This window comes from Equus caballus, chromosome 4 (assembly GCF_041296265.1).
Source record: "Equus caballus isolate H_3958 breed thoroughbred chromosome 4, TB-T2T, whole genome shotgun sequence".
Lineage (NCBI taxonomy): Eukaryota > Metazoa > Chordata > Mammalia > Perissodactyla > Equidae > Equus > Equus caballus.
Genome location: NC_091687.1, coordinates 69058352 through 69073396, shown reverse-complemented (window position 1 = coordinate 69073396; position 15045 = coordinate 69058352). Strand labels below are relative to the sequence as shown.

Here is a 15045-nt window from a genome sequence, read left to right as displayed (position 1 = left end):
GTTCCTGACACAGATAATTTGTATCTTTTCTCTTTTTCCTTGTCAGTCTTGCTAGAGGTTTGTTAATTTTATTGACCTTTTCAAAGAGCCAGGTCTTTCATTTCATTGACATTCTCTATTGTTTTTCTGCTTTCAGTTTCACCTCATGTCTGCTCCTTATTATTTCTTTATTATTTTGTTGGCTTTGGGTTTATTTTGCTCTTCTTTTTCTAGGTAGGAACTTAGATTATTGATTTTTTTCCTCTTTCTTTTTAATTTTTTTCCCTTTGGTGAGGAAGATTGGCCCTGAGCTAACACCTGTTGCCAATCTTCCTCTTTTTGCTTGAGAAAGAGTGGCCCTGCACTAACATCTGTGCCTATCTTCCTCTATTTTGTATGTAGGACGCCTCCACAGCATGGCTAGATGAGCAGTGTGTAGCTCCGCACCTGGGATTTGAACCTGCAAACCCCTGGCCACTGAAGTGGAGCACGCAAACTTAACCATTACACCACCAGGCTGGCCCTTTCCTCTTTTCTAATGTATTAATTTTACTGCTATACATTTCCCTCTCAGCACTGCCTTATCTCTGGTTCACAAATTTTGATATGTTGTATTTCATTTTTCATACACTGTATATTTTAGAGCAGTTTTAACTTGAGCCAAATTGAGTGGAAATTATTGAAATTTCCTATGTCCTTCCAGCCTCCATATGTGCACAACCTTCCAAACTATCAGCATCCCCCACCAGAGTGGTACTTTTCCTACAGTTTGTGAACCTAGATTGACGTATCATCACCCAAAGTCCATAGTTTGCATTAGGGTTCACACTTGGTGGTGTATATTCTATGGGTTTGAACAAGTGTATAATGGTGTATGTCTACCATTATAGTATCAGACATAATAGCGTCCCTAAAAATATTTCCCTAAAAATACTCTGTGCTGTGCATATTCATCCCTCCCTCCCCTAAAACCTCTGGCAACCATTGATCTTTTTATTGTCTCCATAGTTTTGCCTTTCCCAGAATGTCATATAATTGGAATAACGTAGTGTGTTTTCAGATTGGCTTCTTTCACTTAGTAATGTGCATTTAAGGTTCCTCCATGTCTTTTTGTGGCTTAATAGCTCATTTCTTTTTAGCACTGAATAATATTCCGTTGTCTGGATGTACCACAGTTTATTTATCCATTCACCTACTGAAGGACATCTTGGTTGTATCTGAGTTTTTGCAATTATGAATAAAACTGCTATAAACATCCATGTGCAGCTTTTTCTGTGGACGTAACTTTTTGTTTTATTTGGGTAAATACCAAAGAGCATGATAGGTTGATTGTATGGTATGAGTATGTCTAGTTTTGTAAGAAACTGCCAAACTGTCTTCCAAAGTGGCGGTACCATTTTGCGTTCCCACTAGCAATGAATCAGAGTTCCTGATGCTCCACATCCTCACCAGCATTTGACATTGTCAGTGTTCTGGATTTTGCCATTCTGATAGGTATGTAGTGGTATCTCACTATTTTAATTTTCTTTTCCCTGATGACATATGATTTGGAGCATCTTTTTGTATGTTTATTTGCCATCTGTTTATCTTCTTTGGTGAGGTGTCTGTTCATGTCTTTGGCCCATTTTTTAATTGGATAATTTGTTTTCTTATTGTTGTTTTAAGAGTTCATTGTATATTTTAGATAACAGTCCATTATTGTTTATGTGTTTTGCAAATATTTTCTCCCAGTCTGTGGTTTGTCTTTTCATTCGCTTGACATTGTCTTTTGCAGATCAGAAATTTTAAAATTTTAACCAAGTCCAATTTATCCATTGTTCCTTTGATGAATTGTGCCTTTGGTGTTGTATCCAGAAGGTCATTGCCAAATCCAAAGTCATTTAGATTTTTTTCCTGTTAAATTTGAGGAGTTTTATAGTTTTGTGATTTATGTTTAGATCTGTGATCTATTTTGAGTTAATTTTAGTGAAGGGTGTAAGATCTGAGTCTAAGTTTATTTTTTTTACATGTGGATGTTCATTTGTCCACAAACCATTTGTTTAAAAAACTGTCCTTGCTCCATTGTATTACCTTTACTCCCTTGTTAAAGATCAGTTGACTACGTATACATAGGTCTATTTCTGGGCTCTCCATTCTGTTTCATTGATTTATTTGTTCTTTGCGAATTCCACATTGTTTTGATTTCTATAATTTTATCATAACGCTTAAAGTTGGGTAGTATAAATCCTCCAGCTTTGTTCTTCTCCTTCAATATTATGTTGGCTATCTTGAGTCTTTTCTTCTCTATGTAGACTTTAGAATCAGTTTGTCGATATCCACAAAGTAACTTGCTTAATTTTGGTTGGGATGTGTTGAATCTGTAGATCAAATTGAGCTGACCACTTGTTGACATTGGGTCTTTCTATCCATGAATATGGGATATGTCTCCATTTGTTTGGTACTTCTTTGATTTCTTTTCTCAGAGTTTTGTAGTTTTCCTCATATGGATCTCATACAAACTTTGTTATATTTGTAGTTATTTCATTTTTGAGGGTGCTAATGTAAATGCTGTTGTGTTTTTAATTTAAAATTCCAGTTGTTCATTGCTGGTATGTAGAGAAGTGATTGACTTTTGTATATTAGCCTTGTAACGTGCAACCTTGCTCTAAGAGATCTTAGTTCCAGGAGATTTTTTGTTGATTCTTTTGGATTTTCTACATAGAGGATCATGTCATCTGTGAACAAAGTATTTTATTTCTTATTTCTCAATCTGTACACCTCTTATTTCTTACATTGTCTTATTAGCTAGGACTTCTAGTATAATATTGAAAAGGAGTGGTGAATAGGATATTCTTGCCTTGTTTCTCATCTTAGTGGGAAAACTCCAAGTTTCTCACCATTAAGTGTGACTTTAGCTGTTGGGTTTTTTTGTAGATATTCTTTATCAAGTAGAAGTTCCCCTCTAATCATAGTTCATTGATAGTTTTGTTTTAAATCATAAATGAGTATTAGCTTTTCTCAAATGCTTTTTCTGTATCTATTGATATGATCTCCTATTTTTTCTTCTTTAGCCTGTTGGTATGATGGATTACATTAATTGATTTCGAATGTTGAACCATTCTTGCATACCTGCTATAAATCCCATTTGATCATGGTGTGTAATTCTTTTTATACATTGTTGGATTTGATTTGCAAATTTTTTGAGGATTTTTGCATTTATGTTCATGCAAGATATTGTTCTATAGTTTTCTTTTCTTGTAATAACTTTGCTTGGTTTGGTATTAGGACAATGCTGACCTCAACAAATGAGTTCTTAAGTATTCTCTCTGCTGTATCCTCTGAAAGAGATTCTAGAGAATTGTTATGCTTTCTTCCTTAAATGCTTGATAGAATTAGTTGGTCACCCTATCTGAGGCTGGTCCTCTTTGATTTGGAAGGTTATTAATTATTGATTAAATTTATTTATTAGATATAGTCCTATTCAAATTGTTTCTTCTTGTGTGAGTTTTGACAGATTGTGTATTTCAAGGAATTGGTTTACCTAGGTTATCAAATTTATAGGTGTAGGGTTGTTCATTATTCCTTTATTATCCTTTTAATGTCCATGGGATCTGTAATTATGCCCCCTCGTTAATTTCTGATTTTAGTAATTCATGTCCTCTCTTTTTTTCTTAGCCTGGCTGGAGGCTTACAGATTTAATTGACACTCTGTCATTAGATGTATGCATGTTAAGGATTGTTATGTCTTCTTGTAGAACTGACCTCTTTATCATCAAGTAATATCACTCTTTATCCCAATGACTTTTCTTATTATGAAGTATGCTTTGTCTGAAATTAGTATAGCTGCTCCTACTTTGTTTCAGTTAGTTTTAGTATAGTATATCTTACTCCATTCATTTACTTTTAATATATATATGTCCTTATATTTAAAATTGGTTTCTTGTAGAAGCATATAGTTGGGTTTTGTTTTCTGATCCACTCTGACAGTCTGGTCTGTTGACTGGTGTGTTTAGATCATTGACATTCAAAGTGATTATTGATATAGTTGGATTGATATCTACTATATTTGTTACTATTTTCTATTTGTTGCACTTGTTTGTTTTTATTTTGTCTTCCACTCTTTTATGCTGTTTTGTGGTTTTAATTGAACATTTTATATTATTGTATCATCTCTCTTTTCTTATCAGTGATAATTCTTTTTTACTTTTTTTGGTGGTTGCCCTAGACTTTGAAATATACATTTATAATTAATCTAAGACCACTTTCAGATAACACCACATCACTTCCTGGGTAGTGTGAGTACGTTACAATGACAAAATAATTCTAATTTCTCCCTCCCAACCCCTGAATCATTGCTGTCTTTCATGACTCATAGACAAAAGCAGACATCAGTACATAATCATACGTAATTGAATACATTGTTATGATTATTTTGAACAAAGCTGTTAGATCAACTAAGAATAATAAAAAGAAAAGCTTTTATTTTGTCTTCATTTATCTTTTCTTTGATGATCTTTCTTTCTTTATGTAGATCCAAGTTTCTGCTATATATCTTTTTTCATCTCTCTAAAGAACTTCTTTACAAAATCCCTCAATTTCTGTTCATCTGAGAAAGTCCTTATTTCTCCTTCACTTTAAAGGATAATTTCACATGTGTACAGAATTCTAAGTTGGGTTCTTTCTCTCAACACTTTAAATATTTCACTTCACTTTCTTCTTGCTTGAATGGTTTCTGAGAAGTCTGATGTAATTCTTTACTCCTTTATAAGTAAGGTGTTTTTTCTCCTCTGGCTTCTTTCAGGACTTTTTCTTTATTTTTGATTTTCTGTAGTTTGAATATGATATGCCTATGTGTAGTTTTTTTGCAACTATCATGCTTGATGTTCTCTGAGCTTCCTGGATCCATGGTTTGGTGTCTGACATTAATTTGAGGAAATTCTGAGTCATTGTTTCAAATATTTCTTCTGTTTCTTTCTCACTCCTTCTGGTATTCCGATTACGTGTATGGTATGCCTTTTATTGTTATCCCACAGTTATTGGATATTCTGTTTCTTTTTATTTTTGTGGAGTACTTTTTTGTCTTTTTTATTCTTGCTTTTCAGTTTTGGAGGTTTTTATGGAGATATGCTCAAGCTCAGGAATTTTTTCTCAGATGTGTCTAGTTTACTGATAAGCCCATGAAAGGCATTCTTGATTTCTGTTACAGTGTTTTTCATGTCCAGTAGTTCTTTTTGATACTTTCTTAGAATCTCTCTTTTTCTGCTTACATTTCCCATCTATTCTTGCATGCTATTTACTTTATCTATTAGAACCTTTAGCATATTAATCATAGATTTTCGAAATTCTTGATCTGGTAATTCTAACATCCCTACCATATCTAAGTCTGGTTCTGATGCTTTATTTCTTAAAGCTGTGTTTTTGGCTTTTAGTATGCCTTGTAATTTTTTTTTAATAAATGGACATGATGTACTGGGTAAAAAGAACTGTTGTAAATAGACCGTTAGTAGTTTTATGGTACGGTGTGGGGATAAAGGAGGTATTCTATAATTGTATGATTAGGTCTCAAACTTTTATGAACCTGTGCCTCTGGACTGTGAACCTCACAAGCGCTTCTCAGTTTTTTTCTCACCACCTAGGTGCAACAGGATGGCTAGAATGGGCTAGAATTGGGTATTTCCCTTCTCACATGTGGAGGGCTAGAGGAGGCTGGAGTTGGGTATTTCCCTTCCTCCCTGTTGGTTAGGCTCCAATAAACAATAGAGGATTAGGCTCTGGTAGGATAATTTCTTCTGAGGGCAGGCTTTGTTAAGAAGAACACAGAGTGCTCTGGTGTATTTCAAAATGTTCTCTTTTGCGCTCCCGCTGTGGAAGCAGGAAGACATTTTTGTCTGATAGCCATCATAAGAACTTGGTGAGCTCCTAGAAGTAAAACTCATAAATGTGTGGTCGCTCACCTTATCACTGGAGTTTTTGACTCTCAAAGTTGTCTATGTTGTGCCTCCAGCAATTCATCAATTACAGTTCAGGTTTTTTTACTCTCCAACTGGTTCACATGGAGGTTTCTCCTCAGGGGTTTCTGTTCCAGTAAGTTGTGATTCTCTGTATTTTCCTGTGAATCTTTCCAATTTGGGGTGCAGCAGTTTGCCCTGTGACCTCACTTCTCTTATGGATCTAAGAAGAGTTGTTGATTTTTCAATTTGTCCAGTTTTTTGTTATTAGGATGGAGTGGCAATTTACAAGCTTTTAACATGCTAAACTTGGAAACCTTGTATTTCATTTTTATTCAGTTCAGTGGATATTTTTTTATTTCCCTTGAGACTTCCTATTTGATCTGTGGGTTTTTTAAAATTGAATTTTTTTAGTTTCCAAGTGTTTGGAGATTTTCTTTTTATCTTTCTGTTATTAATTTATAGCTTAAATTCATTGTGTCTATACTTTGTTTCATTTAAAATTTGTTGAAGTTTGTTTTACAGCACAGAATGTGGTCCATCTTGATATATATTCTGTGGGCTCTTGAAAAAAATGTGTATTGTGCTGCTTTGGGGTAAAGTATTTTATAAATGTTGATTAGATCCTGTTAAGTGATGGTGGTGGTAGTATTTTCTCAACCCTTGCTGATTTTTTTGTCTAGTTCTTCTATTAATTGTTGAAAGAGGGATGCTGAAGTCTCCAACTATAATTGTGGATTTGTCCATTTCTCCTTTTAGGTCTATCAGTTTTTCTTCACATATTTTTAGCTGTGTGTTTAGTCAATATGCATCTAGGATTCCTATGTCTTGTTGGATTTTTATCATTATAAAATAACCCTCCCCACTTCGCTTGTAATTTTGTTTGTTCTGAGTCTAATTTTTCTGGTATTAACATAGTTACTTCTTTCCTTTGATTAATGCGTGCATAATATATCTTTTTCCATCCATCTACTTTCAGTCTGCCTTTATCATTATATTTGAGGTGAGTTTCTTGCATAGTTGAGTCATATTTTTAATCTAATCTGTCAATCTCTGTCTTTTAATTGGTGTATTTTACCACTTATATTTAATGTAATTATTAATATGTTTGAGCTTAAGTCTGTTATTTTTTATTTTCTGTTTGTTCTTGGTTTTTTATTTCTCTGTTTTCTTTATTTTGTCTTCCTGTGGGTTATTTGAATGTTTTTAGGATTCTATTTTGATTTATTGGTAGTTTTTGAATATATCTCTTTGTGTAACTTTTTTAGTGGTTGTTGTAGCTATTCCATTATATGTATGTAGCTTATTACAGTCTACTACTATTGTCATTTTATTAGTTCAAATGCAATGTAGAAACCTTACTCCCTTTATGCTTTCTTCTTTATAACATAATCATCTTAAATATTTCCTCTGCATCCATTTAAAACCATATCAGATAGTTATGTGACGTTTGTTTTAGCCATCAAACTTAATTTTAAAAACTGGAGAGGAGAAGGAAAGTCTACTTTATTTTACCCGATTTTTAAATTTCTTCCTTCCTGATGGTCTGTGATGCCTTCTTTCATCATTTCAGTTCTGTTTAGAGAATTTTCTTTAGCAATTCTTTATGGTAGGTCTGCTAGCAACATATTTTCTTAGTTTTTTTCATCCTTCATGTCGAGTTCCCTTCATTTTCTGAAAGCTGTTTTTGTTGGATATAAAATTCTGGGTTGATAGTTTTTTCTTTTCAGCATTTGACAAATGTGCCACTTCTTTCTGGCCCTCCATGGTTTCTGATGAGAAATCTACTGTCAGTTGAATTGTTTTTCTCCCTTAGGTAAGGTTTTTTTCTTCCTTGTTGCTTTCAATATTTTTTTCTTTTTTCGTTTTCACAAGTGTTCAAAAGTAAGATGTTTAGAACTTTCAAAGTGTGATGTGTCATGGTGTGGATTTCTTTTATTTATCCTATTTTTGGTTTCCTTGGCTTTGGTTTCCCTTTCTCCTCTACTTTCAGGACTCCAGTGACACAAATGTTAGATCTTTTGTTATAGTCCCACAGATTCCTAGGGAACTATTTTAGTTTTCTTTATTTCATTTTTATCTTATTTTTTATTATTGTTTTCAGTCTTTTGCTCAGATTGAGTAATTTCTGTTGTTCTATCTGCCAGTTCACTGATTATGTTCCTCTGTCCCCTTCATTCTACTGTTATGCCCATCCATTGAGTTTTTATTTTGGTAATTGTATTTTTAAGCTCTGAAACTTTCATCTGCTTCCCCTTTATTCTATTTGTTTGCTAAATAAGACTTTCTGTTTCTTTTCTAAGACATTCTATTTTTTCATTTGTTTCAAGCATATTCCTAATTGCTCACTGGAGCAATCATTCTAATATTTTTGTCATCTCACTGTTGGCATATGTTGATTTTTTTCATTCAGTTTAAGATCTTTCTGATTCTTGGTATGATGAGTGATTTTCAATTGAAATCTGGATGTTTGAACATTATTTTTTGAAACCAGATCTTAGTTAAACCTTTGTTCTACTTGGCTTCCTCTAGCACCAGTCCTACAAAGGAAATAGAGAGTGCCTGCCATCTTGTTACTGCCATGCAAGTTCCCCTCCTGGCCTCTGTTGACCCCAAGATGGGGGTGCTCCTCATTACTGCTGGGTGGGACAGGAGTTCTGACTCACCATGTGGTCTCTGCTGACAACATGGTGGGGATGGCTTCATTGCCACTGGATGGTAATGAAAGTGTTGACTCTTCACTAGGCCTCCTCTGACATTACCCCATTGAGAAAGGGAAGAAACAACTCATTGCTGGTTGGGGTGGAAGTCTAGGCTCCCCAGGTAGTCTCTACTGACACCATGGGGTTGGAGGACTCTCTATTTGGCCTTCTGTTACACCATCCTAGTGGGTGGGTTTAGGTGACTCATTAAAGCCTAGAGAAGGTTGAAGTCTAGATTCCCCATTTGACCTTTATTGGTGGGAATGGGACCACAGTTTTTTTCTGTAGTGTTTGGTTGGAACAGAGACATTTTTATCTAAAAGTTTTCTGTATTCCTAGGCTGCCCCTTTCTTGGTCCTTTGGCTAGAGAGCAGGTTGTTATTGGTCCTTTTTGTGTCTGCACCCATTGGTGTTTCTGGTTGCCAAGTTCTGAACCCCAATCTGAGAAAATGAGGCAAAAGGAAAGTCCAGGGAACTCATCATTGTGTCATTCCTTGGGTCTTGAGATCCCTAGCTAGTTTGCCTTCTTCTCTCTGCCTTGTAGAGTCTTCTTATGTTTGATTTATATAATTCCTGGGAGTTTTAGTTGTACTTGGAGAAGCAGGGAAAAGTAACATCTACTCCATCTTCCCCAAAGCAGAAATTTGCATTACTTAAATATTTATATATTGTTTTTTTGTTTTCATGCAGTTCAAGTTATTTTCTAATTTCCCATGTGATTTCTTCTTGGACTTATTGGATGTTTAATGTCATGTTTAATTTCCAAGTACTTGAGGGTTTCCCAGATTTATTTCTTTTTTTGTTTTCTAAATAAGTACTTTTCAATGTAATTTGTCACAGTAACAATTGTATAGCACAGACCTGGCTAAGATCTAAGATGAAGGAAGCCATTGTCTGCACCAACTTTCTGTATATCCCAGTTTACTCTTCAGAGATGCTCTTCTGTTCTTATTTCCTCTGAGGATTATCTGTATAACTCTGTTGTAAATGCAAAAGTCGAAAAGACAAAAAACCCATTTCTTGACTCTTCAACTTTAGTTATGGTTGACTTTGTGTAATAAGATGAGGGTTTAGCTTATTACACTAGCTCCATTTCTCCCAGTGTTTGATAATTATAATTTTTAGTTTTTTGATTATTTTCGGAACTTTATGTAATAAAAGCTATTTCTTGTTCTATTAATTTCCAACAGTATGGTCTCAAAGACTTCAGCTAATGTTTTCTTTTTACTTATTCAAAAATATTTATTGAGTAATTAGCACAGTTTTCACTTTCTTTGATGTTATGAAAGGTAACCATGATAATGTAGTTCAGTTGTTTTTAAAACTTGATAGCATTATAAAGGACAAGGCAACAGGAGTTGTTCACTCTTATTTTCACACTGCATGAATACAATATGGAAAAGATCTAGATTTGCTTGCAATCTTACGTAGTACTTCAGTGTTGAAGCAAATGTCCATACTTTTTGTGTTCATAAGGAAATTGATTTCTCATCTAAAGCTAAAAATGGAAGTTTGGAACAATATGTTTTGGAAAGGCAAAAGCATTTAATGCTTACTATATGCTAGCACTAATATATAAGCTCTAATCTCTCATCACTCTTGCAAGATGGTTATTGTTAACCTCATTTTAGAGATGAGGTGGCTGAGGTTTAGAGGTTGGCGTATTACTTCAGGCCATAGAAACCATAACTTGCAGTCAGAATTTGAGTTTACTTCTAACTTCAAAGATGTGCTCTTCTGCTATATCAAGCTACATCCCAGAAAGGAGTATAATTCTAGATTTAGCACATACATTTAATGTGGTAATTTTTTGTACGTGTATGGTAAATACACAAGAATATAAATTAACAAATTTTAGGAGAAGGTCAGTTTTATAAAATTAAGTGATAAAATAGTAAATCTATACTTTTGGATATGAAAAGGTGTTTCTGATGTTGTTTAGTGATGTATATTACTTTAGCATTTTATAGTACATAACATTATATAATATCAAATAACTCTGTGTGTTTTTGTATGCCTAGGGTGAGACTGCAAGGATGATCACCAAAATATTAAAAGTAGTTAGTTCTAGGTAGTTTTTACTTTCACTTGGAACACTTTATTCTTTTCCTTTCTTCTCCCAATGATCCTGCATTATTTTTTCCAAATCTGTAAAATTATTTTTAAAAAGTCTTCCAGGCATGAGCGTTTTATCTTGTTTGTAATTTTTTTTGTTGTTCTTTTCCTTGTCTTTAAACTTTTTAAAATGGATTGCAGAATTGGTTAATTAAATCTGATTGGTCAAAGTTTTAATGGGCACGGGAGCTGTTACTCCATATGCAGTTGGTTTTATGTTTTGTAGGCTATGAAGAAAATAATTTCAAGGACTTAAATGAAGTGTTATGAAATATTTCTGTAAATCTTTGCGTTTTGCTATTAATAGCCATCATATTTTAATTATATACTTTTATACTATTTTAGAGCTACTATTGTTTATATTACAGAGTTAATTATAGGAGTATATTACAGAGATGTTGATCACTGCATAAATGTTTGTAGATGTGCGTTACTCAGTAATATACAACTTTAGTCTATAATGTGTGTGTGTATATATAATTTTAAAATGACTATTTCCCAGATGAAATGATTTAAATAAATTTGTCAAAATTTATAATGTCAAAGACAATCGTTATAAAATGGTATTTTGGGGGCCAGCCCAGTGGCACAGCGATTAAGTTCACATGTTATGCTTCCATGGCCCGGGGTTCACTGGTTCGCATCCCAGGTGTGGACCTATGCTCCACTTCTCAAGCCACGCTGTGGCAGGTGTCCCACGTATAAAGTAGAGGAAGCTGGGCACGGATGTTAGCTCAGGGCCCATCTTCCTCAGCAAAAAGAGGAGGATTGGTGGCAGATGTTAGCACAGGGCTAATCTTCCTCAAAAAAAAATGGTATTTTGGAAAAATTATTGTGAAGATAATCTTTTTTCCTCCAGTGTCTCTTTGTTTCTGTCTTTTGTAGGTGATAATAGCCTTCTGGTATCGCACAATTGTGGGACTGATGAATTTCATTGGGCTAGAAACTAAGACCTGCTGGAATGTTACCAGAATAGGACCTGTAAATGAAGTTCAAAGCTGTGAAGGCATGTTTCTTCCTAAAATGCTGCTGTGCTGTCATTAATGTTTACATAAACATTTTGTAATATTATAACTCAATTTAAGAATTATTGTAAACTGCTGTGATTTATTTTTTTCCTTTAAAGCAATTTAGAACTGACTCATCTAAAAGAGTATTTACCCTTTCAAGTAATTATCTGAGAAGGCTATGTGCTTACTAATATGAGTATTAATTTGGAATTTAATTTTAATATTGATATACCTCAATGTAAGGCAATCCTGAATATGTCGTTCTTCCATTTCAGAAAAAGAAGATAGAAAAAAAGGTTTTGGGGTAGCTTGAATATATAAATTTAAGGAATGTAGAATAGTCGTATGTCTTCCTGTGATAGCTAATATAAAAATTTAGTTATGCATACGTATTTAAAAATCAGATATATGATAATACATTGATTTAGAAATATTCTTTTTTTATACTCTCACAGTCTATGAATAGCTCTAATCAAACTCTTCATTTGCATCCTATACACTGGTATCTTTGTCAAAGACCCGCTTTTTGAATCATATAAATTTTCCATGATCTGCAATTATCACTTCTGTTTAAGATGTTTGCAGTTTAGCTCTTTTACAATCTAAGTATGAAGCTGTCCTTTGAAACTCTTATTTAAAGTCACGTATATTTGCATAACATTTACACACAGGATTTTTTTCCTTTATTTCTTCATATTCTTTACAACATCACTGCTTACTACATTTTACAAATATATATATTTTTTCTTTTTGATGAGGAATATTGGCCCTGAGCTAACACCTGTGCCAGTCTTCCTCCACTTTGTATGTGGGATGCTGCCACAGTGTAGCTTGATGAGCAGTGTATAGGTCTGTGTTCGGGGTCTGAAGCTGTGAACCCTGGGCCACTGAAACAGAGCATGCACGCTTAACCACTACACCACCAGGCCAGCCTCCATAAATATATTTTTATAGACTTGTTTACAATAATATTAAACTCTTGGAATATATACTAAATCTGTATTTCTGTATTTCCCTTGCATTTTTACTGATTCCCTCAGGTAATTTTTATAACATCTAAAATAGCGTTGATGGAAGATATTTGAGGGGCAATTAGACTTTTTTTTTGTACAAAGTAAAGGAATCAAGAAAATACCTCATAAAATGAGAGACTTTGTAATGACTCAGTCAGGTTAGAAGGTATAACCTTTTCTGAGGGATGGGAAAAATCACCTTATGTATGTACATATATGGTATTTATTAAGTTGCCACTAAGTAATAGGTTAGTGTTGGCACTTGGGACCCCAAGATGAACCAGGTACACATGGGGCTTTATCCACGAAGAGTTGATACGTAAGAGGGATGGATGTTAGTGGTTACAACTGTGATGGATATTAGAAATAATAAGGTTGCTGAGGTTAGGAGTTAGGGAGGAGAAGTGTTTTAAGAATAGAGACCAGTGTATTCAAAAGTCCTGAGGCAAGAGAGAACTGAGAGAAGGCTAGACTTCCTGGAGCAGAGAGATGGGGAAGAAAAAATGGTGTGAAATGATGCTAGGAATGTAAGCAAGGGTCAGATAATGAAGGGCCATTTGCTGGTTAAGGGTTTTGTACTTTATTCATTGAAGAATTTTAACAGATTTGCATTTTTAAAACATTATTTTGGCAGTTAAATGGAAAACATACTAGTAAAGGACAAAGGTGGGTTCACTGAGGCCAGTTAGGAGATTCTTGTGCTCTCAGCAAGTGATAGCCGGGAAGTGCATGGATTGGAGAGAGATTTTGGAAGCAGAGTTGATGAGATTTTGTAATTGTTTGATGGGTGAGGGGTAGGAGGATGAAGTCACGTAACTCTGGTTTCTGGCTTAAGTAAATGAATCCCTTTGAAAGGTAAGAAACATTTTAAAAGTAGCAGGTTTGAATTGCCACATTAGTTTGAAGTACCTGAGAGACCTCAAAGTGGAGATGTCAAGTGGCTACCTGCAATACACATACCGGAATAAGAAGAAAGTTCTGGGCTGAGTATAGATTTCTAGTAATCTGTATGTAGATGATCATTGGAACCATGGAAGTGGAAGAATTTCCTTAAGGAGAATATGCAGACTGAGAAAAGAAGAGGGCATATGACAGAGCCTGTGGTCGTCCGACGCTGAAGGGGAGTGTGTAAAGGCAGTTATTAGGACAGACTGAAAAGGAATGGTTAGAGAAGTAGAAGGAATCAGAAAGGCTAGTCTTAAGATCTTGGCTCTACCAGTTACAGCTAAGTAACTTTTGGCAAATTACCTAAGTTTTCTATGTTCTGTATTCTCAACCATTAAAAAAAAGTATTTTTATGCCCACTGATCTCATGGATGTGTTCTGAGAATTATGTGAGATGATGATTGTAAAGCACCTAGTAGACTCTGTGTTTTTTTTATATATATATATATAGTGTTGTACGTGGGATATATTAAGTATTAAGGTTCTGGGTATATATAATAATGGATCAAATAACTAGATTTTCTCATATAGACTAAACCTACTTCTTGAGGTCAGGGGCCATATCTCACTTACCCTAGGGCCTAGTGAAAGATAAAAATAATGCAGTGGATTTTCTCTTGTCATTCATCGAGTGACTGTAGAGACAGTTCTAGATACTGAACAACAGCAGCTTCACCTAAATAACGTGAAGCACCAACTAATCATTACAGTATAATAATGCTTCATAAGAGTAAAGTATAAATGTACCTACAATAAAGTATAAATGTAATTAACACTTCTTGGAAGTGGGAAGTACTAATGTAACTATTAAATAGAGAGCAATCTGAAAAGCAAATGCTTTAAGCAAGTTCATGAGCTCTTGATTACAAAGCACTGAGATAATTATGCCCAATTGCTTTATAGTCATTTATTCATTAAATATTTAATAATGTTTGTTTTTTTCAAGGATTTGGAGACCCTGCTTACTTTTATGTTGATGTGATTTTTATTTTAAATGGACTAATGATGGGATTGTTCTTCATATATGGTGCATACCTGAGGTAAGATTACTGTATTAAAAAATCTTTCAGTGGGCTTGTAAGGACTGGCTGACGTTTGTTGATTAAATGAAAAGGATAGTAATGAGATTAATTAATTAACAGTAGGAAAATTTGTAGATTTATTTTTTTAGAAGCTTAGCCAATGTCATGCAGCCAGAAACTAGAGCTATCACTAAAATAATATCTTAAAGCTCTCTTTTTTATTTTATTTTATTAAGGTCATGAAAGTTTATAACTGTGAAATTTCAGTTGTACATTATTATTTGTCAGTCACCATATATATGTGTCCCTTTACCCCTTATGCCCACCCCCAA

At 34.2% G+C, this 15045-nt stretch overlaps 1 protein-coding gene across 2 annotated transcripts in view; it reads left to right on the top strand.

Annotated features, from left to right (window-relative positions):
• The window catches only part of DPY19L2 (dpy-19 like 2), a 103957-nt gene that overhangs the window by 18026 nt on the left and 70886 nt on the right, over positions 1 to 15045 (top strand). For both annotated transcript variants that reach the window (XM_023639507.2, XM_005609293.4), the window contains exons 5-6: positions 11609 to 11729; positions 14638 to 14731. In XM_023639507.2, coding sequence (XP_023495275.1) covers positions 11609 to 11729; positions 14638 to 14731 — 215 coding nt within the window. The remainder of the gene's footprint in view (positions 1 to 11608; positions 11730 to 14637; positions 14732 to 15045) is intronic.